At 44.7% G+C, this 24,961-nt stretch overlaps 1 protein-coding gene across 1 annotated transcript; it reads right to left on the bottom strand.

Moving 5' to 3' along the window:
• Nucleotides 1-7,164: 7,164 nt before the first annotated feature.
• Nucleotides 7,165-8,319, bottom strand: LOC135225320 (uncharacterized). Its single transcript, XM_064264651.1, has 2 exons — nt 7,709-8,319; nt 7,165-7,375 (listed from the first exon to the last, which is right to left on the bottom strand). Exons 1-2 carry the CDS (start codon nt 8,317-8,319, stop codon nt 7,165-7,167), a joined length of 822 nt encoding a protein of 273 aa, XP_064120721.1.
• Between the last annotated feature and the right edge of the window lie 16,642 nt (nt 8,320-24,961).

The raw sequence follows: 24,961 nt of genomic DNA, 5'->3' as shown, positions 1-24,961 counted from the left end.
TTGTAGGAGCGCCTGGGCCTGCTGCCAGTGGAAGGGAAAGGCATGTCCCCATGTCGAGGAGGCGTTTGCGGCCCACGTCCACCAGGAGGCTGTTCTGCGCCAGGAAATCTGCCCCCAGTAGCGGGATCCTGACTTCGCGATTGTGAATTCCCGGACGTAGTTTTGCCCCAAGATGGATATCTCGAGGGGCTTCGTGCCGTAGGAACGGATGGGGGTCCCGTTTGCGGCGACGAGGGCGGTTGTTTTGTCGGGCTTGCGGCTACGATCTTTTCCTGACGGCGGGAATATCGAGTGCATCGCCCCCGTGTCCACCAACATCCTCCGGCCGGAGATCGCGTCGCGGACGTAGAACCCTACGGTGTGTGGTTCCAACGAGGCTGTTGCCACGGGCGGCCTTGGTTTTGTTTGCTGTCGCCGTTTTTTGACTGCTGGAAGGTGCAAGGGCTTTCGCACCTCTTGGAGAATCTCCCGAACCTCCGGTGGAAGCGGCACCAGGAGTTTTCACCTCGCTGCGTGTGGGAGGACTTCCCTTGGGATACGGCGCCGATCTCTTGCGTTGGGTCGTCGTCGTCTTCTTCCTTCTCTGTGGCCAGGCACATGGGGGATCGGGGGGCGGCGAGCTTTGCGGCATTGTTCGACAATGTCAGTTTCTTTGCCTTCTCCAGTAGTTCGTCGTCCTCTAGGGCAACTCGAGCCGGACGTCCGAAAACAGCTGACCGACGCGTACACCCTAGAGGACGACGAACTACTGGAGAAGGCAAAGAAACTGACGTTGTCGAACAATGCCGCGAAGCTCGCCGCCCCCCGATCCTCCGTGTGCCTGGCCGCAGAGAAGGAAGAAGACGACGACGACCCAACGCAAGAGATCGGCGCCGTATCCCAAGGGAAGTCTCCCACACGCACCTCTTGGAGAATCTCCCGAACCTCCGGTGGAAGCGGCACCAGGAGTTTTCACCTCGCTGCGTGTGGGAGGACTTCCCTTGGGATACGGCGCCGATCTCTTGCGTTGGGTCGTCGTCGTCTTCTTCCTTCTGACTGCGGCCAGGCACCACGGGGATCGGGGGGGATCGGTTGGGTGGGCGGCTTTAGTCTTTGGGGGGGCGGATTTGTTGCCAACCGTCAAGTTTCTTTGCCTTCTCCCGTAGTTTTTCGTCGTCCTCTAGGGTGTACGCGTCGGTCAGCTGTTTTCGGACGTCGGGCTCGAGTTGCCGCAGGAATATTTCGCGGGTCAGGCAGATCTCTTTCTTTTTTCCATCGGGGCCTATTTCGGGCAGACGGACGAGGCCCATCACAGTGTCCCAGGCATCTTGGGGGTCGGCGCTGCGCATGTGGTTCGCGACTAGGTCGAGGGCGCGGGCGGCCTTTTCAGCGATGGGCGTGGAATAGGCTGTCACGAGCCTTTCTTTTATCTCGTCGAGCGTGACAAGTCCGGTTCGTGCTCGACCGGTCAGCCAGTTAGATATTCGGTCGAACACCTCTGTCGGGAGAGCCGCTGCGACGAGGTCAGCGTGCAGTACTTTGTTCGTGAGGCCCGCGATCCGGAATTGCCCTTCAGCTCGGAAGAACCAGGCGGTCGGTTCAGCAGTTGTGAAGGGGGGCAATTGGACAGCTTGAGCGGCCGCTGTGTCTGAGGCCGTCGCTGGGGCGGGGGAGGCCTGGGTTTCCCGCGTGGTACTGTCTGTGCCCATTGTCCTCTCTCACAGAAACGGTCGACAGAGTCGTGAATGGCGGGCCAAACCGTTTGAGGAAACGCCTGAACACACCTTGGGCAGGTATGCTGTATTTAGTCCGTTAGAGGCGTTGGTTATTTCCACGGTAGGAGCTTTCAGAGATCTATACTGAGGCACCATGTGAGTCCGTTAAAGATCTCTGAAGGTGAGCTGCGGTAGTTAGTCCCTTAATGGCTGAGCCAAAACCGCTTGGGTCACCGTCCAAACCGGGAGGTCACCAGTTGTGAGAGGTGGACAAAGAGGCAGGTAGAAGTGTACTGATTTTTATTACACTCAAGGGAAATATAAATATACAGTATGCAGACGGAAATGTGGTTAACGACCTGCGAGAGTAAAAGTGGGTCGGCGAGACCCGATTTGTGTTTCTTGAGAGACATAAGATACAAAATATAAAAGTACACAAAATATGGTTATACAAGCTTCATACACTGGCGGAAAGCCCGCTGAACGCTCTCTCGGAGGGAAGTAAGAACAACGCGAATGATGAATTATATACAGAGAAAATTATGGATAAGCGTTGTCCTTACACATGAGTACACAAAAAAGCAAACTGATAATGATTCCCATGTATAAACATGAAATAAAAAAAGGGGTTCATTAATAATTTAATAATAAATCTCCTAAATAAGCCAGTGCAAATAAAATGCTAAAAAAGAAAGTTCACGGCATCAGCACATAATGGAGAAGAATCCAATCATGGAAAAAAAGAACAGATTAATGAGAGAAAGTGTCACCTACTTCTCTATGTCCATATTCAAAGTTTCTTGTGGTTTTCATGCACTCTTCATCTTCACTCAAATCTTGGGCAGATAGTGCCTCAAAACTTATATGAAAAAGTACACATGGGAGGTGGAACATGACTCACGACGTCGTACAGTCACCCCCTATAGATACGTCACGGTCATGTAACGAGTTCGTTGAGCAAAACAGATTTTGTCATAACACATCTTTTACTTCATAATTCCTGATCTGCACCTTATAAGAGTTTTCTCTTATAATCTGCACATTATAAGAGTTTTCTACATTCTATATTTTTCCCGGTGAGCCAAGAAGTAATTATCTCGCGGAAACATATGCAACACATCCCAATATTCCGCTGGAATATTCCACTGCGAATATTCCACCGCAAACTCAGCACATTTGAAGGTGCCCTCTGAGACAGTAGATTCTCCTTAACAAAGAACATTCCCTTTTGTCTCTGTGAGAGCCAACGCTGATATCTATCATTTCAAAGAATGTAATTGTCAACTGATCTAACACATCCGTCTTCTAACCATTTTCAATAGGTTAGCAAAAAATAGTTTAGATATGTAATAGGAGCTCGGCCCACATACACGGGTAGGCTCCTGCCTAGCCATAGTTCATACAAAATAGTTTATATAAAATAAAAAAAACACAATGGGCCGGCTTTCCCCAAAAAAAGGATTAAAATATAACTAATAAAACTTTAAATTAGGAAGGCCACTTGTCGATATAGCAACCAAGAAAACTTCTTTGCCAACTTATTTTCGTTCATACTTGAACTTCCAGGATTTCCAGCTCATGGATGGCCTTTGGTTTCACAAGTCGTGCCACTTGTAGAATTGCTGCTAACTGTCATTTGACAAGGTTCCTCTTGAATAACTGAAGGCGTGAAAAATCGGTGAACTGCTACCTTATTGCGACTGCATCAGTCTTGGCTCATAGAGGGTACTCAATAAAGACACCCTTGAAGAATTGGTGTATACCATATAAGTCAGTTGATGTCCATCGGTCACTAAAACAAGACGTCAACTCTAGAAATAACAATCTGTCACTGCAAATAATTTTCTACTGCAGATATAACTGTCATAAAACAGCAAAGAATTGTCTCCCAAAAATTCAAAAGCTATCAACTGAGAAATTACTCAACTAACACCAACAAAATAAAACCAACGTGCCCAAAAAACTGGATATACCAAATAACTACCTAACAAACTTACAGCGTCATAAAAGGAAATCAACGACTGAACTCAACAAAATTATTCAAAACTCCATAAAGAAAGAAAAAAACCAAACCATAACTGTGAAGTACAAACTCACCGAATAGTAAGTCGCCACCACAACACTGAAAATCACAACACAAATCGACTACTCCCCACGAAACACCTAACTGCTTAAAGGAAACCACAAACCAACAAAAGTCTCAAATAACCAAGGAAACAAAGGAAAAGGACCAATCCTATCCAAACCACCACAAAAATAAAAAATATGCAATTACAATCCAACATCAAACTTTCTCCCCTAGGAAAAAACTATATGCATATGTAAAAAAACAAAAACTCTAAGGACCCAAACACCATGTTCATCAACAATAAAGGCTCTCAAAGCCATGGCACCTACTATGGAAACACCAACCAACCCGTGTAAGTCACAAGAAACTCTCCCAGTTGGACATATAGTAAACAAAGATTTTCCCCCAAAAAATCAAAACTCCCAATACAACTCTATAGTAAATATGCATAAATTCCCAAACAGATCAACCTGGAAGAAAAAAGTAAAAACTTGGGAGCTAAATAGTATACAAAAGAATCTAACAAAATCTCACCAAGTCATCGCCGATGCTACAAAGAAGAAGAAGAAAAAAAGACAACCCATAACCCAAAACCAAATTCCACGCAAAGAAAATAAAAATACAAAATATCTACATCTGAACACAATTACCTTGTCTTCTTAATCTTAGATATGTGCATCAACCTAGACAAACCTGTATCCTCATCTAAGATAACAAATCTATTTCCTGTTTTAATTTCAACAACCCAAAATGGACCCTCAAACTTAGAACATTAGCTGACTTTGAACTACTACTATCAACCACCTCTTCCATTTTGGACTCAATATTTCTGCTAAGGCGCATATACCTCTCTTCAGCTGTAGAGACCAAAGACCTAACTGTATCATCACAATTAGCAGGAATGGACAATAAATCTAACATGCCTCGTGCTGGATAACCAAACAATGCTTCTGTCAGAGACGTACCTATTGTATCACTAACCATAATATTAATGCTATGCCGGACTTGTGCTATATACCAATCCCAGTTTACGTCATTACCCCCTACAGTAACCCATAGCCCTTCTAAAATTTTCCTGTTGGCTCTTTCACACAACCCATTAGCTTCTGGTCTATAGGGGATAATGGTCACTTTTTTTTATCACCATAACTTCTGCAAGGCATTCTGAAATCTTATTCACAAATTCCTGCTCATTATCTGTTATCAGAAGCTCGGGGGTTCCGTGACAACAGATCCAACCCTGAAAGAAGTTGATAGCGACCTCATCAGAGGTTTTACTTTACAACGGAAAAATTTCAACAAACCTTGTCAACTCATCAACAACAACTAAAAGATATTTATGACCGTATATAGGCTCAAAAATTCCCAAGGACGTCCATGTGGATCCTCTGAAATGGCCTAGACGCCACAGGAAATGCACCTAACCTACAAGAGATAATCTTCACTGGCTTAACAAGCATTGCACACAGTGCAAGACCTAACAAAATCTTCAACAGAAGAAGCCACGTTTTTCCAGAAATATTTTGTACATATCTCATGATACATCTTCTCAATCCCAAAATCTGGGCTACCAAATTCATAATGAACAGTCCTGAGTACTGTAAGAATCAAACTCTTCAGGACAACAATCTGTGCCGTATCTCCTTTATCATCGTTGCTTTCTAACTACCAAAATATCCTCTAATTCTAACCCAGCAAAAGGACTTATAACCTTTCCTAACCAATTCCCCTCTAAGGAAAGCCTTGGCATCAGCTAAAACCTCATCTTCATCTTGGTTCTGCTCTATTAAGCTAATTTCCCCTTCTGTAGAATTGTGTTATACAACAAACCTGAGAACAGTCCTCATAAAAATTCTGGCTGAGGGCATCAGCAATCACGTTATGCCTACCTTCAATATACCTAAACTTGGCATCACAATCTCGAACTGTCAAAAACCACCTAGCCCTCCTAGGAGAAAGATCTGGCTAATTAAAAAGATCCAACAGCCACTTATGATCCATAAGAACTTCAACTTTGTTACCTAACAACATCTTGAAGTGAACCAAACTGGAAACGACATCAAATGCTTCTTTGTCAATTGTGGACATCAATCTTTCATTGCTACCTCACATCTTAAATTTGTGACTATAGAAGGCAATAGGATGAAATTTACCCTTAAATTTCTGCATAAGATAAGCACCTATGCTGTCTTGACTGGTATCAGTCACTAAGGTAAATGGCTGACTAAAATTTGGGAACTTCAACGCAGGGGATTTACTAAAGCATTTTATTATTCTGAAAAGCTATCTGCTGAGCTTAGCTAACCTCAAGGCCAGCTAATCTAAGTCTTCTAAGTACTTCCCTAAGCACTTTCAAGTGTTCTTCTATGGAGTCTGTAGCAATTAATGTCATCCATGTATACAAACACGGACTTTCCCAACAATCCATGCAGCACCTCAGTGGCGTGGTTGGTTTGGTGTTAGCTTCTCACCTCGGTGGTCGCGGGTTCGATTCCCGGCCATTCCATTGAGGAGTGAGAGATGTGTATTTCTGGTGATAGAAGTTCACTCTTGACGTGGTTCGGAAGTCACGTAAAGCCGTTGGTCCCGTTGCTGAATAACACCTGGTTCCATGCAACGTAAAATCACCATACAAACAAAACCAACAATGCATGCAAAACTGTATTAATTAATCGGTAAAAGTCATAGGATTACCTGACAAGCCAAAAGACATCCGCGAAAATTCGAAATGCCCCTTCAGCAGTGAGAAAGCAGTGTATTTCCTTGTTCTCTCACCAAGAGGAACTTGCATAAATTCTATAGAAGAGTATATATTCCGGCCCCGTCTCAAAAAACAGGTCTGGTATACAAGCAACCGGATATCTGTCAGGAATAGTAACATTACTTAATTTTCTAAAATCCACACTGACCCGCACTGAACTGTCATTGTGGCTTGTAACCCTGCCACATACTTTCATGTAATGAATGGAATGAAAGGTGCAGAAATGAAACTTTAGGCTCTTAAAATTCCATAGATTGACAGCTACAGTGATGTGAAGGGGGAAGGAAGTTCCATGCTTCACTCCTCTGTGACCACAGGACAGGAACTGATTAATGCATCGTACATATGGCATGAAACAATAGCGATGTTGCTGCATATAATAGCAATTGTAATGGTATTTGATTTCTATACACCTCCCTCCCCCTTTACGCTACTAACAGTCTTGAGCGGAACATGGATTCCTTTCAGCGAGTCGGGATGAATGATGAGGGGCCTTTGGAGGGTCAAATGATGGCTCTTTTGCCTGGCCAGAGCAAGGGGACATAGGGACTTGGAGAAAGGTATCATCATTAATAATAGGCCCTGGCCACAAATGTCTTCAGTTTCTGAACCATACGCGACCACTAGGAAAGTGCACTTCGTTACTGTCTTGACCTGCCACGGCTCATCATGATGCCGACCTTGTCCCATCGTAGCGTCATGGCATCCTGGATCCTGACTCGCTGGCTGATGGTGAGCTTGGTTAGAGGGTGGGCATGTGTGTTGTGGTCCTCAGTCTTAGTTTGCCACTCATCCGTGAATGACCAGGAGGTGGGCTGGAACACAGGTGCGTAGAGGGTGGCCGTAGAGAATCTGTGCAGGGGAACATGCAGCAGGGGTCAGGGTGTTCCGAAGTTCCAGCAGACCTCTGTCAAAGGCTTCTCAATCTATGTTCCCGGATGGGGCAGTCGTGATGATGAGGTGTTTGATGGCTTTTACTGCAGCTTCTGCATGTGCATTGGACTGAGTGTAATGTGGAGACATGATGATGTGATGAATGTCCCAGTGGTCAGCTAACTGCTTGAATTCTTGGCTAGAAAATGGGGTCCTCCATCAGTCCGTAAGTGTAGTGAGACACCAACCTCGCAGAAGAAGACACAGAACATTCTTGTGACTCTGGCTACAGTTGTGTCGTGTCCAGCTCACACACTTTCGAAGGGCTGGGATGGGTGGTCGTTGCACTCTTGTTGCTGACTGGGAAGAAGTTGTTGGCAGGTGTCACAACTTTCTACTGTATTCTTTATATTGGCATCAATGCCTGCCCAAAACATTGTCTGTCTTGGATGACATCTAGTAGCTTTGGTCCCTTGGTAGCTGTTGTGAAGGTAAGCCAAGGTGCGTCTATGGAATGCTGCATGGATGACAATCCGAGGCCAGTATAACACTAACTCTCCATGTGCAGTTGAGGTGGTGAATTCTTCCTCATCTTCAGATGTGGGGTAGCTGGCTGGGGAGTGAGACAGGGCGTCAGGTATGCATAGCGGTTTCCCTGAGCGCCAGACTGTGATGAAGATATAGGGGGCCACTTTCACTTTGAGTTGTTGCAGGCTTGGGTTCTCAATGGCGTCCAATGTGTAGTGGTTGAGAATCGGTATCAAGGGACGATGATCAGTCATTGAGGTGAAATGCTGAGATCCAGACAAGTATAGGCGATATTTAGCCATGGCCCTAGTAACTGCAAGTAGTTCCCGCTCTTTGGTATAGTAGCGAGCTTCTGTCTCCGTCAGGAAACGAGAACCCCACTGGACGAGACACATCTGACCATGGCCATTATCTTGAAGCAAGGCATATCCGAGGCCATACAAGCGTTAGACGTTTGTCTGCAGGACCCCGGGCAAAGCTGGGTTGTAGGGTGCAGGGACAGGTGGTGAAGTCAGAGCTGTCTTGACTTTCTTATATGTTTGCTCATGATGAGGGGTCCAAATGAATGAGTGTGGGGTTCATAAGTGGGCATAGGGGCTGCGCTGCTGCTGAGATGTCTGGAGTGAAGTCGGAAAGTTGATTGATGAGACCCATAAATGACCTAGGTCTGTGACATTGGATGGTGTTGGGAAATCATGTATAGTGGATACCTTGTCGGGTTCTGCTTCAATACCATCGGATGACAGGAGGTAACTACGGAAGTTAACTTTGGGGCAGCTACGGTGAATTTGTCCTTGTTGAGGGTGTTGCTGTATTGGCAGCACCTGGTGTATGTGTTGTAGGTGGGAAGGTAGATCCTCGTCGGACAGGAGGATGTCATCCACAACTTTCACACAGTTTGGGATCCCTTGTAAGGCCATATCACCACAGAAGCAGTATGCATAACCTGTCTCCAAATATTCCATTGGACCATGACAGTGCTGAATTCTCCCATACGGAGTTATAAGCGTTGTCATGTGGTGGTCCTCTTCTGCCAGCTCCAACTGCCAGTAGCCATTCAGGGTGTCTGCTGTAGTGAAATACTTCGTATTAGGAGAAATGTTGCTGACGGCATCGTGGGGTGTGCGCGACGGGTGCGTAGGGTGGGAGACCTGAGAATTTAGGTGGGTGTGGTTCACAGTGATGCGGACTCCATCTGTCGTCGGAAGGTCTGCTCCTCTTGTCTCCATCGTTCTTGCTCTTCCAAGCTGGAAGTCTGAAGAAAATGTATGTTATGCAATATATCATTATCTCGGCCTTCTGACCTATTGGGAGTCAGAGGAGGTGGGAGGATGGGGCTGCTACTGTCATCAGCTGCAGTGGGATGTGTTGGTCCATCATCTCCCTTCGGATCCTCTGTCTGATCATCTTTATGATCTTGTGTCTATTCGTCTGTCTGATCTATCAACTCAATTAGCTGTACCTCTTCCTGAGCCATGTTGAGTTGGGTATTGTAAGAGAACTTATACAGTGTAGAGTGCTGGGAAAATATCCAATTCGCTGTATGTCAGCGAAGGAATGTGCCAGGAGTGATTGAAAATAAAAAATCTTCGTTACAGTGGGCAGCGAGTGAGAGAGTGCATGCATGCTTGTTGCCTTGGTGGTGGTAGGACAGTTTGGGATCGTGGGTGGATGGTGCTGGGGCTGTGGGGGGAGGACGCTCACTTCAGTAACCATCGATGCATGAGAGGGGAAATGGTTCATCACGGGGTCGTGAAAATCGTGCCTGAATTCAAATATCCTGCCGAAAAACTGGCAAGGAAGCATCCTAATACCACCCTGCACTGCACAAGCATTCCTTGTTACACTGTCATGGGTAGATTTATATAACTATTCTGCGGCGACCTACTATGGCAGTTGCCATTTTCCTATGCAGTTTTACCTCCTGAACAAGATTTTAGAGTAATATTTATTCAGACGACTGTAATTTACCTTTGAACGTTATCCTACAGTAAAGGGGACCCCCAGTGGGAACTGGGGTTTTGGGTGGGGTAAAACATAGAGAATTATGCTGTTCAATTCTATCCTATGGTAAGGGGGACCCCCAGTGGGAACCGGGGTTTTGGGTGGGGTAAAACACTTGAGGCCCCCAAGTGTTGCCAACCCTGCAGGCAGTCATGTTCCTACAACTGTAGCAAAAAGTCCCTATGTGTCCCTACTCCTGCAGCAAATGTTGCCAACCCTACAGGCAGTCATGTCCCTACAACTGTAGCAAAAAGTCCCTATGTGTCCCTACTCCTGCAGCAAATGTTGCCAACCCTACAGGCAGTCATGTCCCTACAACTGTAGCAAAAAGTCCCTGTGATCTGATCATCAATTTCTTTTTTATCAGCAAGTCCAATGGCCTGCAACCTCGTTCATGATAGCAAATTATATACTAGGTTATATACTGCAATAAAAGGAAAACATGGGTATTACACAAAATTTATTTTTTTAATAAATAGAAATACATATACATAAAATCATACTGAAAAATATAGCTTGATGTAAGGTAGGCTTACAATAACTTATTCTAAATGAAAATAATTTCCCTTTTTTATTATTTCAAATTCAAATTAATAAATCAAAATACTCTTTAGCTTTATATATATGCAATGGTTAACTACTCTCAGACTGTTTGAAATCATACATTTGCACATAACGAAAACTGAGGTAATCTTCATTAATGCCTTTGGCTAGATTTAAACAATTTTCACCTTTTGGTTTCATGTTTGAATTGATAAATGATATAGTCTAACAGTTCAGGTCCCATCTTATTTCTCTTTTTTGTCTTAGCATCACCCATCATCGAAAATATTCGTTCTGTTTCAGCATTCGAGTGAGGCAATGTTAAAACAAGTTTAGCCAGAAATGCCAAATTCTTGAAAACAAATTCATCTGAATAATTCTTTAATTGAGAGAGATACACCCAAAACTCTTCATTGATTTTCTTTTTTAGCATTTCACACTCATCTGAAATATATAGGCAAATCATTCCACTCTTTTTTTTTTTAATTCCATTGACAGTGCATACAAGATATTCATACTTTTTGGCTAAAGTCTCCAAATTTGGCAATGTTTTCCTGACCTTGATATCTAATGCTACCGTGAAGATTACAAATTTCATTTCTGAGTACAGAGGATCAAAGAGAGTTAACCGTCTCACAAGTTCCGTGAATGCTGTTTGATAAAAGGAAAGGCACCTTTGTCTGAAATCCTTGTTATCTTCCAAAATCTTAGTAGTAGCTAGCAGCGCCTCACATTCGTATCCTAACTCTATTTGACTAAGCGGAAGAAGCTGTGATCCTTTATTGGGATCAATTCTGGACAAATCGGATAGATATTGGGGTTTGATAAAGTTCTTACAAATTAAGTCTTGCCATTATTATGATCTCATCTTGTAGGATACCAATCAAATTGCTTTTACTTTGAAAAAGAGCATTTAGTTGACTAAAATATCCAAGCAATATTTCAAAAATATCAGGTAAGCTTTTGTACATGGATTGTTAAATTCTTTCATTATAAGTTCTGCTGAAATAACCTTATTTTCTATCTGGGCCTGAAAGTAAAAGAGTTTTAAAACTTCCCGCTGATTCAGTATTCGTTCAATGCAGTGCTGCATTGCAAGCCATCTTGTATCAGCAAGTCTGAGCATTTTGAGTCTTTCGGCAGCAAGATATTTCTGCAATTCTGCTAGCTCTGCCTGCCTTTTTGAGCTGTAACTAAAATACGAAGCAATATTTCGAACGAAATCTTCAATATTTTCTCGGCAAATAATTCGTTGCTTTGCTAGCCGCTATATGGAGCTAATGGCATATTCATTTTAAAGTAAAAAAGCTTTCATTTGCATCTCTTTGCAATTTGGTCATAAGGGAGTTGTTTTTTCCTACTAATACACTTGCATTGTCTACTGTCATGGCGATTATGTTGGTCAAGGGAATATCTTTCTCTTCAAAACATGACTTTACTACTTTACTAAGAGTCTTGGCATTACTATTTCTGGCATCGTGTGAAATTGCTTCTAACAGCTGTGTGACAACTCGACCTTTACCCGCATCATCATCAAAATATCTAACTAGCACTGCAATAATCTTTACTTTAGATATATCTGTACCTTCATCTACTAAAATGGAGAACTTTTCCTCTTTTAGAGTCTCAATCAATTTTTTTCTTGTCAGCTTTTGCAATAACATTTTTAATAATGTAAGAGCATTTTGTTCTGTGCAAAGAAACACCTTGGATGACATCACAGTTAGGTATACCAAATTTTCAAGCATCAATTAAATGATCAATGGTGTTCATAGCTATGTTGTGTTCAGCAAATACCCCACTTAGTATTATTTCTAGCTTATTGATATCATCTTGTGTACTTCCAGTTCCTTTACTAGATTTACCTCTAAAAAAGGAACCTGCAGATGGTTGACGTTCAATTACTTTAACTGATCTCTTGTGCGATTCCTTGTTGCTGTGTTTTACCAACTCACTGAGTCCTGCTACAAGTTTACTATTGCACGCTTTGCAGAGGGCATGAAAAGGGTCATCCTTCTCCAATAGGCCTATTCGAAATTATCTCGATCTAACCTACAATACAGTCCCACCTAGCCATTTTAATATTTTGTTGAGTTGTAAATAACACACTGTCTTTCATAACCATACCTGTAACCATTCTTGTCTAAATCGCTGCTTTTTAGGAGGCGATTTTTCATTTTACTTTCTTCGGTGTGCTTGGTCCAGCTTTATCCATGATCTAAGAGTATTCAGTCAGTCAATTAGTCATATGCTAGAAAATCGTCTTCACAAAAACCTTATGCATTCTTACATGAGCCTACCACCACCAATAGGCACAGTGTCAGTGACACATCCACACTACATACCACACGGTAACGGTTATTATTTACAAGTGCAAGACATGTTCATTCTGAACGTTTGCATTATCGGAAAAGGAGATTATTAAAAAAAAAAAAAAAAAAGTGGGTATGGTAGTTTATCATATGGATTTTATAGTGGTGTAGCACTGAAGGTAAAGGGCAGTTAGAGGAAAATATATATTTTCATAAAAATGTTTAAACGTCGCTACGTTTTCAGAAATTTTGAAAGGGCGTCCCTACGGCAAGAAAAATTCCGTAAATGTCCCTACGTTTAGGGACATGTCCCTACAGTTGGCAACAATTATTATTAGTCTGTGAGATACAGACTACAACTACTGGCTTTCAACGGTCGGTCCTGGTGCATGATACAGTTCAAAGATACTAGCAGATTCCCGGGCTTCACCGTGATTGGTTTAAGCATGTGCTGGACGGCGGTGCTTATGACATGTTCATACAAAATTCGCTAACCGGTACATCGCTCCCTCTTTTTTAAGTGGATTTTTTTTCTTTACTGAAAATAGATGCAACAGTTCAGAAATGATAACCACAACAAAACTTGGTAAAACATTAAATCAATAAATGCATTATTGAATACATATTAAAGTATAAAATTCAAAATTTGGTAGAAAATGCAAAAATTCATTATTGAATTACACATTAACGTATAAAATTTAAAATTTAATAGAAAATGCAAAAATATTAACAATTCCAAATAGAATTACAGTAATATAATATTCATAACCACACTGAGTGAAAACACATTTATATTTTTCACCACGAAAAGAATAAACTGAAAATTAAATGCAATATTAAAAAAACTCTTGATTTTACAAGTAAGTAGTACGCATTATATGAAACGCAATCAATTTCAAGATAGAACAAATATAGCTCAGTCTTGGAAGCGTTTGGGTATAAAACGTTCCCGCTCACTACGGCGTAATATTGATGGGTTCTTCAGTTGATGATGTGGAGTGGACGACAAAGAACTGGTTGCGTTTTAACTTGTTTATCAGCGTATTTAAAATGAGATGCATCCCTGGTGAGTGTTCTACCCTGGTGCTGTGCAGTAATCATTGAACCCATTTTGGATAATACTGTTCCTGGAATAGGACAAAAGGGCGTAACTAACTTGTTGTGGACTGTTTTATTAGTACTTAAAGCTACAGGGTTTAGCTCTTCTGCGACTGTCTGCAAATCGCTTATTCTGAGCCTTTGCCTTAGTATCTCTCTTCCTGACGCTTGTATCTCTTAACTTTATTATAATCTATGGCAATTTTGTTTTCATTTTGCTGTTGTTGAACATGAGTTCTCCAGGGGAAACACCTGTGCTGGGGTGCGGCGTACTACAATAATTCTTAAAGAAATTTGCTAATATTCGACGACTTCCACTTTTGACCTTGAACATTTGAGGTTTTAATCGCCTTCACAAGAGGCTTCAAAAGAGCTTCAGCAGTGGCGTTTGACATTGGGTCAAATGGCGTAATCTTTCGATGCCTGAATCCATAGTTATGTGCAAACTCTGAGAAAACATGACCATAAAATGAAGCGCCATTGTCTGTTTAATAACACTGGGTATTCCAAATAAACCAGTAGGGCCACGGTTTCTTAGGTAAAGGGCTCCTTTTAATTGGATCGGGAACCGATTGAGGAGACACTGATATGCATGCAGTGCATGATGTGCATTTCAATTCAACAGATTTGTCCATATATGGGTACTAAAGAATTTCTCTTAAGACTTGCATTTTACTTGACCTTCGTGTCCTTCATGAGCTAAGTCGATAACATGACGTTTTAATGATTCTGGAATGCAAAGTCGTGTACTATGTAACAGAATATTCCCACTGTCCATAGATATAACTGATTATTCGTCACACACTCGTTGGTATCGTCGGTAAACTTCCTCCATTTTACATTTTTGTTTTGACCATGTAGTTCTTTGAACGGCACTGGTAACACATTTAAGAACACACTCCTACAGCGTTGCCTTTGCAAAATCTGCAAGAGTTAATGATCCAGGTACTGACGAGTATGCAATGAATTTCACAAAATTTTCAGCAATGGTTTTACTTGAGCCTTCACAGAACGGATGTCTTGAGCAATAATCTGATAGGTATCATTAAATTCCTGGCACGATATTTAACTATAAAATTATACGTTTGCAAATTCAATCGCCACCTTCCAAGCCTTGCTGATTGAATTTGCTTTTTTTTTTTTTAACGTTGCATGGAACCAGTGGTTATTCAGCAACGGGACCAACGGCTTTACGTGACTAACGAACCACATCTAGAGTTAGCTTCTATCACCATTTCAATACACATCTCTAACTCCTCAATTGAATGCCTGAGAATCGAACTCGCTCCCACTGAAGTGGCAGGCCAAGACCATATCGATCCCGCCATTGAAGCGCTTACTTTGTGTTGTTGAAATTTGATCAAGGGGACGATGATCGGTAATCAGAGTAACTGGTTTCCCAAAAAGATACAGATAAATATGATGGCATCCAAACACACAAGCCAATGCTTCACGTTCTGTCTGGCTATAACGTTCAACTGGGGTGAAACTCCCACGGGAATTGCATCTACCCATAATTCAGTATTTTTCTGAGGATCAAAATATGCCATGACAGTATCACTCACTAATGCTTCTTTTAACTTGTTGAATGATGCTTCTTGTTCCGACGTCCACTTGAATGAAAAATCCTATTGCGTGAGTCTTCCAAAGGTTCAGAAATAGTTGAATCATTCTTAATGAAGCGAGAGACATAATTTGTCATTCTCAAACAGCTTCTAACTTCACACTCATTAACTGGTTTTATGACATTTTTGATAGCTTGAGCTTTTTCTGGATCTGGAGAAATACTGAGTTCTGAAAAATGTATCTATAAAACTTGATTTTATTTTGTCCAAATTCACATTTATCTTTAAGCGTCAAATTCTTTTCCTGCAGTCTTTCAAAAAGTGCTTCTGAATCTTCTCGCGTTTTGCCATGAATTATTATATCGACACTAATATTTAAAACACAAGTCAGTCCTTCTAACACTTGAGTAGCAAACACAGTCATATTACGACTATTTTCATCTAATTCTAACTGGTGAAAACCTTTGTACATATCAACTTTTGAGAACACTGTTGAACCAGTTATTTCATTAATAATGTCAGGTTGGTGTCACATGTCTTTCACATTTGAGAGCCTTATTTGCTTGACGCATATCGACACATATCCTAATTTCGTTACGAGATAAGCTTAGGCTTAGGTGTAACCCCAAGATTTGAAACCCATGGGGTGGGGCCAGTGAGCTTTTCAATAACATAGAGATTCTCTAACTTTTCTAGCCCTATCTATCTCTTCTTGTTCTCTTACATGGAACGGTATTTTTCTTGGAGGCTGGGCCGTAGGCACTACACTTTCATCTATATGAAATTTAATTTGCTTATCTTTCAGTTTACCTAAACCACTGAAAACATATTTGAACGTGTTACATAATTTCACATAAGGTTCATTTGATATGGCTTTAAATTCTGGTACTATGCCTAAATCAACGGATGTCTTGCATCCAGTGAGTGTTTCGGAACCATCTTTCACTACATAAAAGTCCGTTGTCGTAATTTTCGAGCCATACTCAATAGAACACTTGTATTTACCTACAACGGTTAGAGGTTTCCTTTGGGCAAACGCATATGCTTCAATTTCAGTTTTTATCATCTGCGACTTTGAGTTCATTTGGCTGATGAATTGTATTCATAGTCGAACCGGTGTCTACAAGCACTCTTGCCTGTACATCGTTGATTTTAGCATACAGTTTTGGTAATTTTCTATTTGAAATTTCTTTCATTGTGACTTTGCTCCATAGGCGATATCAGCTCCAAAACTGTCGTCTTTTTCGTTAACTTCATCTTCTACTATTTCGTTCAGGTGATGTTGAGTGTCGTTCTTAAAACGTTTTCAGCACAGATTTAAAATTATTCAACTCCGAGGGCAGGACGTTTCTTGTTATGTGGACGATTCCCACCACAGTTCCAGCATTTGGATGACGATGTCTACGTTGCTTGTTTCTTGGGCAGGGCAGGTCGGAATGATCTGCGTGGGCCTGGATTCCGGTGTTGCTGTGACTGCTTATGCGTCATCTTATTCACTAACACATTTGAACTTGCGTATTCTTATCCACAACTCTTGACTGTTTCTCTGCAATATCCATAGTACTGGCCATGGTTAACATATCGTTGAGAGCTTGCTCTTCTTCTAAACACTTCACTCTCAGTTTGCTTAACGAGTAACCTTGAATTACTTGGCTTTGGATTTCCCCGTCCTTATCAGCAAATTCACAATATTGTTGTAGCCGTGTTGCAAATTGATCAGTCGTTTCACCATGATATTGCAACATATTTCGAAACTCATAACGTTCGAATTCTTTGTTATTCTTTGGCTGAAAGTAATTGTTAGACCTTGTTTCGCTTCATCATAATTAGCGTCATCGCCACTAAGGCCTAATGTTTCGTAGATTTAAAAAACTTCATCACCTGCATAATGCAACAAAAGTTTTTTTTTTTCCTTTTCTTTGGTCAATGGTGCAGGCTACAAACAGATTTTCTAGTTTTGCAATGTGCTTCATCCATCTTGGACCTAGTGAATTTTCCTCAACATGTAGGCAGAATGATGGAAAAGACGGAATCCCAGACATCTTGTAAAAATTGATGCAATCACTTTTGAAGACGTTGAATAAATTCCACTGATCCTACCACCTCCACAGAGGGGAGGCAGATAAGAGTAATTTTTTTTAGAAGAATCGTGCACATGATGATACAAGCATCAATTTTGGCACAATTATTCTCCAAGGGTTACTAATCAAATCTGCCCGATTGGCCAAATGAAAATCCAAAATGATGGCCATTTTTCAAGATGGCCGCCAAAATAACCACCCGAAGTTGATGTTTTGCTTAGAAATATTTGTGGTTGTCCGAGTTGCATGATCTAATTGCGTATTCCTATGTTTTTAAGCCTGCTGATGTATATTTTCTAGTTTATAACATGGTTAAGACACTGTATTAAAGGAGTGATTGTCGGGCACTAACAAGGGACATTAGTGACTTCACTGCTGTGAAACTCATCATGGGTTCAGTGTCAGCTAAGTAGGAAATTTATGTTGGCATCATACTGCAACAACCTACTAGTATCCCAAATGCTGCCTAATCAACCCCAAATCAGTTAGGCAGCTGCACCTGAATAGACAGGACATGCCAGCATGGGAAAGCCGAACCATGGATAACCGGGTTTTAGGTATCTGGATGGTGTACAGATCACACGGGACTTATGACACTGGATGAATGATCGGACTAGGTGTATGGCACAGTGCAAGAACCTAGTTGTATCCCATACAGGAAAGTGCCTATTATATATTACAGGACATAAGAGGCCTATTATACTATTACATGTACAGGGTGGTAAAAGGATGAGCCCTCGACCCTGAACGTCATCATAATCATGGATGTGAAATCTACTGGACAATCATGGAAAACAGACTGGACCAAGTGTTGCCTATGTCAGGAGGTTAAGAAAGAGGATCTAAGATCTCCCAAGGCCAATCCTGCCAGAAGAGGGATGATGGGTATATGAACCTGGCAAAGAATATTCCTCTGTTTCACTCACTCGATGCGTTACCAATCAAGCTGGACCCTGCAAGACTTGATGAAGGTTCTGGGATAGAGGAAACGTTGAGAAAAAATAAGAAACAATGTCATGAGAATTGCAGGCATCTTCAACAGCACAAAGTTACACCGAGCTGAAAAAAGAGCAAGTCATGTAGGTACTACTAGTCATAAGGGCAGTAAAAGTAAGATTCCACAAAAGCTCCAAGAAACTAAAATAAAAGAATGCTTCCTCTGCAAAATGGAATGAGGGAAGCTTAGGGAAGCATTGACAATGCAAGTGAATAGAAGAATAAATAAATGTGCCAAACACTCAGTGATACAAAATCACAATTTTTTGAAAGTAAATTGCATTTTTCCTAACTATACAAACCTGAGATTCTTTATATAAGGAACTACTATTCAGCGCCAGCTGGACCGTTCGTATGATTTACTAACAAGGTAGTTTGGCAGTAACTGCTTGTCCAATGGTCGGGAGTCCCGCCCGACTGGAGGTAAACATATCACTTTGCTTTAGGCCCAGAAACAGAGTGAGGGGTGGCATGAGATGGGACTATATGTAAAGGACCTCAGGTTTGTATAGTTAGGAAAAATACACTTTACCTTCAAAAATTGTGATTTGTTCCGACATGTTATACAAACCCTCGGTTCTTTACATAAGGAAGACTCACTTATTGGTGGGTGGAATCTGAGTCTTGTGAACAGACTGGTGTTCACCCAACCTGGGTTCCCTCCCTGGCCGTAAGAGCAAAGGGGGGGAACCTAGCCTCTGCCCAACTGATCGAAGTGTGCATGCAAGATCAGTGGTCAGACCTCTGGACCAATTCATAAGAGGGAGGCAAGCGTATCTCTTATGAATAGCAAGCAAAAACTAGGTCCTGAATAAGAAGCCAAATAAGTATTGGATTTGTTTCTTACTGGTGTCTGCTTCCACCCATTCTTGGGAAGGGACGGATAAACGCTTCTATTCCCAATGAAAAGGATAGAATGGAGTTTGGTTATGTAGCTTACCTGCATCGTCGTCCTGTCCAGAGTTGTGATGACCGCTACCCTCTGCCCGCAGGGAGAGGGAAGAAAAGAGGAGCCAGTCACTCTCTCATTCACTCTCTATTCATGCAGTATCACAAGGACGAGATGCTACCTTGTCCTGTAAAGGAGCTGGGTAAGCTACATAACTTGTTGAGCAGCCACCGCGGGTCCCAAGGAAAGGTGTCCAAGGACCTTTGGGCAATATCCCGAAAGTAGAAGGAGGTGAAGGTGGTCTGGTTGGACCACAGCCCTACCTTCAGCACCTGTGCAACGGACAAGTTCTTGCAGAATGCATTGGTTGGACCAATGCCTTTGACTTCGTGGGCTCTCGGACGAAAGGTACTGGTGTCGGCACTCCTGCCTGAGTCGTACACTTTCCTGATTACCTCACGAAGTCAGAAAGAGACAGTGTTCTTGGACATTTCTTCTTGGTCACCCCGGTGCTAGCAAAGAGGCGTCGACACTCAGGCCTGAGGTATCAAGTTTTCTTCAGGTAGCATCTCTTCTGCATCATATCGGTGAAGTCTTCTAGGGAGGGGATCGTGAAGGACTTGAACCTGATGTCAGGGACCGAAGAGTTCTGAGTCTTCGCTACGAAATCCAGGATAAAATCGAGTGTAACTGATCCCCATCCCCTTGAGTGTTTAACATCGAAGGAAGACTGTGAAGCTCTCTTACTCTCTTCGCTGATGTCTTGAGGGTCAGATCCCTGTCTGACGACTCCCGGAGATGCTTGTAGGTTCTACGAGTCAAACTCCTTAAGACAAGAGTCACATCCCACACCGGGGGCCTGAGTTCCCTGGGTGGGCAAGACCTCTCGAAGCTCCTCTTAGGAGAGATATTTTCATGGAGGAGGAAATATCAACTCCTCGCAGTTTAAGGACTAGGACCCGGGCGGTGCTGTATCCTTGACTGCGCAGACAGAGAGGAGCTTCTCTTAGTGAAGAAAGATGAGGAGATCCGATACCTGCTGAAGAGTGGCAGAAGACGGACCACTTCCCTGGCATACTGCTGAATAGGACTGTCTGAGGTATCCAGCCATCTCTGTTGCTGCTTGGCGGGAGGACCTCTCACTCGCAGAGATGATGGACAATCGCCAGCCATGAAGACACAGGGAATGAACTGCCTGGTGGTACTGTTCTACATGCAGTTGACACAGCAGGTTGTGTCAAGGGGGAATCTCTCGCGGTGCCTCCGAGAGAAGAGCTAGCAGGTCCGGGATGCCACCAGGATCATCCTAAGATTGCTGGTGACCAGCACCATGCTGATCACCTTGTGAATCAGGCAGAACGGGGAAAAGGCGTAGACTACGAGGTTGGCCACGAATGTTGGGACGCATCCTCTGCAGCTGCCCATGGGTCCGGCACAACTGAGGAGAAAACCAACTGAAGTTATCTGTTGTGCCAGGTGGCGAACAGATCCACTACTGGATGCCCCCACCGGTTGAAGAGACTTTCATCCTCGTCTGGGTGAAGAGACCATTCAGTCCCGATCACCTGATTCTGGCGGCTGAGCTAGTCTGCCACCTACATTCATTCTTCTTACCTGGAATGTGTCTGGCTGACAGCTCTACCAAGTGAACTACGGCCCACTTGTGCACCTTCATCGTCAACTGGTGCAACGGGAGGGGCACTAGGCCTCCCCTGTCTGTTGATGTATGCCACTACCGTGGCGTTGTCACTCATCAATACCACTGAGTGTCCCATAAGTTGTTGCAGGAACTCTTGGAGTGCAGGAACGCAGGTTTGAGTTCCAGGAAGTTGATGTGAAGGCGCTTGTCGTGATGGTTCCACACTCCTGTAACCAGCAACTCTTCCAGGTGTGCGCCTATTAAGAGGTTCCTGTCGTCTAGGCACCAGGCCAGGTCCTCCCTTATTTTATCCATGAGAGGAACCAGGAAGGATGTGGATCCCATGCCTGTGAACAGCACTCCTTTAGTCTCACTGAAGAGACCACAGGTGGAGATGCCCATGAGGGACTAACTTCTCTAGTGACGACAGGTGACTGATCACGACTTACCACTGCTGCGCGTTCCTGCATTGACAGGAAGTGTCTGGCTGCCTCCCTGACCTGCTGATTCGCGAGTCTGCTGGAAAGACTCGTGCTGCTACAGATTGATCAGTATGCCCAGGTACTTTATCCTTTGCTTGGGTTTGAGATCTGACTTCTTCGACATTTACCACGATCCCCAGATCGCGGCATAAGTCGAGGGGTCGATCTCTGTCCTATAGCAACCGCGAGCAGAAGGTTGCCAAGACTAGCCAATTGTCGAGATACCTCTTCAGATGTATCCTGACCGAATGGGCCCAAGCCAACACCGGAGTGAACACTCATATGAACACCTGTGGGCGGTAGAGAGAACAAAACAAAGTGCCCTGAATTGGTACACCGTCCCGTCAAGGATAAAGTGGAGGTACTTCCGGGAGGACTGGTGGATGGGTATTTGAAATACACATCCTTCATGTCCACCGAAAGCAGCAAATTGTTCTCCCTGATGGAACTGAGCACTGAGCGTGCTGTTTCCGGTTCAAAGGAAAGAGATCTATCACCGGTTTCCAGCTCCCTGTAGACTTCTCCACCAGAAAAAGTTGACTGTAGAAACCTGGTGACTGATCTCACGCGATCTCCCCAGCTCCTTGTTCAGCATGGTCTTACTTCTTGTGTTATGTCTCTGGCAGAATCGGGGGCATATGCCTGAAGGTAGACCAGGTGTTCCAGCAGCATGTGAGGGGGAACATCGTCCTTAGCGTTTCCCTCTCTTACCCTTCTGCTTAGCTCCACTCCCAGAAGAGAAGGAGGCTTGAGAGGAGGGCTGACACTCACTTCTCCAAGCAAAAGAGGAAGGCTGGGTCTTACCTTGTGCTACCCTGGACGGTGCGGACGTCTTATGAGTGGAGAAAGTGCTAGCCAACTCTGAGGCTTGGCTGCAGTTGAACGAGACTGTCCAGAAGTCTTCGTAACTACCTGGTGTACTGAGCGATCACTGTTCTCAGCTCTCTGCTTTTTCACTGCAGTGTCCACCATCTCTCTGGGGAAGAGAGAGGAGGAACCCAGCAACGGTCCGTTGCGTAGACCCAGTGTCACCTCTCAACCAGCCACTCTGGTTATGAGAGTCAGGACTGGGTCCTGTCTCCTCCGAACCAGTGTGGCCCACAGAATGGCTGTCTGATGCGCAAGGTAGGAGATGGCCCTCCCTCCAGACTGGCAGAGTCTCTTGAATGCAAGTCTTCCTCAGGACCTATCATTCCCGAGGAGGCTGTTACTCTGGATACCATGAGGGACCACAGATCCAGCCAGGAGACGTCCCGAAAAGCTGCCATGGCAGTGGATTCCAGGGCCGATGCCTCTTGCTGTGAGAACCAGAGGTTCTCAAACAGCAGTTGAAGAAGAGGCACTCCCAGAGTTAGATGAGCTATCCCCGGATCAACCTGCTTGGTCAGCAACGGGTCTGCTGAAGGCACTAGAAGTGCTGCTGACGAGGCAGAGGAGGGGGAAGCAGCATGTCCGACCTGCTGGACCTGAGTGAGTCCTCCTGTCCAGAGACAAGGGCGTTCACCTAGTCCAACACACCGTCGGCCAAGGAAGACCGGGGTAGTCCCAACATTGCTCTGGGTTCTTTTTAGGACCCCAGAACGACTCAACCTCAATAGAGGGTCAGAGGGAGCAACCATCAATCCTTCCCCAAGGTTGTTGTGCTGACGAATCAGCGCAATGAACCCCTGCATGGACCTCTGTATTTTGGGGGTGATCGCATCAGGTCCATCCAGGCCGATCACCTCACGAGTGTCCGAGACACTCGTCTTTCAGAAGGAAGAACCTCGCCAGACCCCTCGTTGTCTCCTCCAACCATTTGAGTGTACGATCTGCTTTGTCCAAGGACCGAGCCAGGCTTGTAGGCTCTCGTGGCCGGACCGTAAGGAGCGCACTCCTCATGGTCACTCCTGTTCGCCTCGCTCCTCCCGGTGTAGCCCAAGGAGGTTGAAGGGAGTGGTGAGGAAGACCTGACGCTCCTGCCCTGCCTAACAGCAGAACTGGCAGGCTGCGAGGACTGCAGGCGATCACCAAACCACGGTGGCGATCGAGCTGCAGGTTTGGACCAGTGGTCTCCATGAGGAGAAGTGCTGGACCGAGGACGGTAGCGTCGGTCTCGTGCGTCAGGGGAGCTGCTACCAGTCATGTGAGCTGTCTGGTCTCGGTGGGAGTGACGGTAGGGTGATTGGTAGTGTCCGCTAACGCGGTGAGAGCGAGCACCGTCTTCACAATGCAACACGATACCAGAAGCAGCAGAGGCTGGTCCTATTGACCAGGGAGCGGGACTTCTTCACAGCCTCGACATGTGGACGGTCTGGTGGGACCGTCACGTCAACCCTGGGAACCAGGGGATCGCTGCAAGAACTATCACCGGTCTGGCGAGAGTCACCTGAGCGACTCCTACCAACTTTCCGCTCTGTGCCTGGATCCTGATGGTGAGCATGCTCAGTCGTCTGTTTCCTGGCTGCACGATCACCAGTAGGTAACCATACATTCGGTGATGCTCGCGAGCGAGCGGCCAAGACAGTTCCCGGTCAGGAGGTGGTACCTCTGGAGCCGGGAGCAGGGTTACCTCCACAGTCCCCGTATTCCTCTTCCCTGAGGAAGGAGAGGCGGGCCCCGTTCCCAAAGGAACGGGAGATCCAGTGGAAGACCCACCTGTCCCTTAGAAGTCTCTTGGGGGGAGGGGGGGTGGGGGCGAGGGCGAGGCCACCTTCTTCCTCGGATGGGGGGCTTTGGAAGTCAAAGGGGAAGAGGCGGCAGAAGACGACGATGAAGACAAAGCAGACGACAACACCTTCCTCTTCTTCCTGGACTTTTTCTTTGCCAGCTTCTTCAGGACAGCAGACAGGTCCCCCATCCAGGATGGAGCTGGAGCAGTTGCAGTGGCCACAGGGCCCAACTCCACCTGTCCGGAAGGACCTGCGGGCTGTAGCACTTCCACCGGCAGGTACGGAGGCAGTAGGTATGGCGACAGCTACAGGAGGACAATCCAAAGGGAAGCTCTTTGGGCACTCGAAGTCATCCTTCTGCTCCGTGCCTGGATCCTGACGGTGAGAGTGCTCAGTCATCTGGTTCCTGGCTGCATGATCACTGGTAGGTGACCGTACACTTGGTGGCGCTCGCTCGCGAGTGGCTGAGACGGTTCCCGGTATGGAGGTGTCCCTGTCTTCCTCTTCCCTGAGGGAGGAGAGGCGGGCCCCACTCCTGGAGGAATGGGAGGACAAGCGGAAGATCCACCTGTCCCACCAGAGCGAGACAGATGAGTGTACACCAGGTGCTGTGGTGAAACAGCCCCTGAATACTCAGAGTGCCCGTAAGACTCAGAGATTGCCGCACCTGCTGAAGATCTCCAACCGCAGAGGCAGACACACCAGAGAGAGCAACAGTTGGGTCAAGGGGGTGGGGGATGGTGTTCCTGTTTGCTCAGAGGGGGAATGATCCCTCCC

Source organism: Macrobrachium nipponense, chromosome 13, assembly GCF_015104395.2.
Source record: "Macrobrachium nipponense isolate FS-2020 chromosome 13, ASM1510439v2, whole genome shotgun sequence".
In the NCBI taxonomy this organism is placed as follows: domain Eukaryota; kingdom Metazoa; phylum Arthropoda; class Malacostraca; order Decapoda; family Palaemonidae; genus Macrobrachium; species Macrobrachium nipponense.
This window is presented reverse-complemented; position numbering and strand designations above follow the sequence as displayed.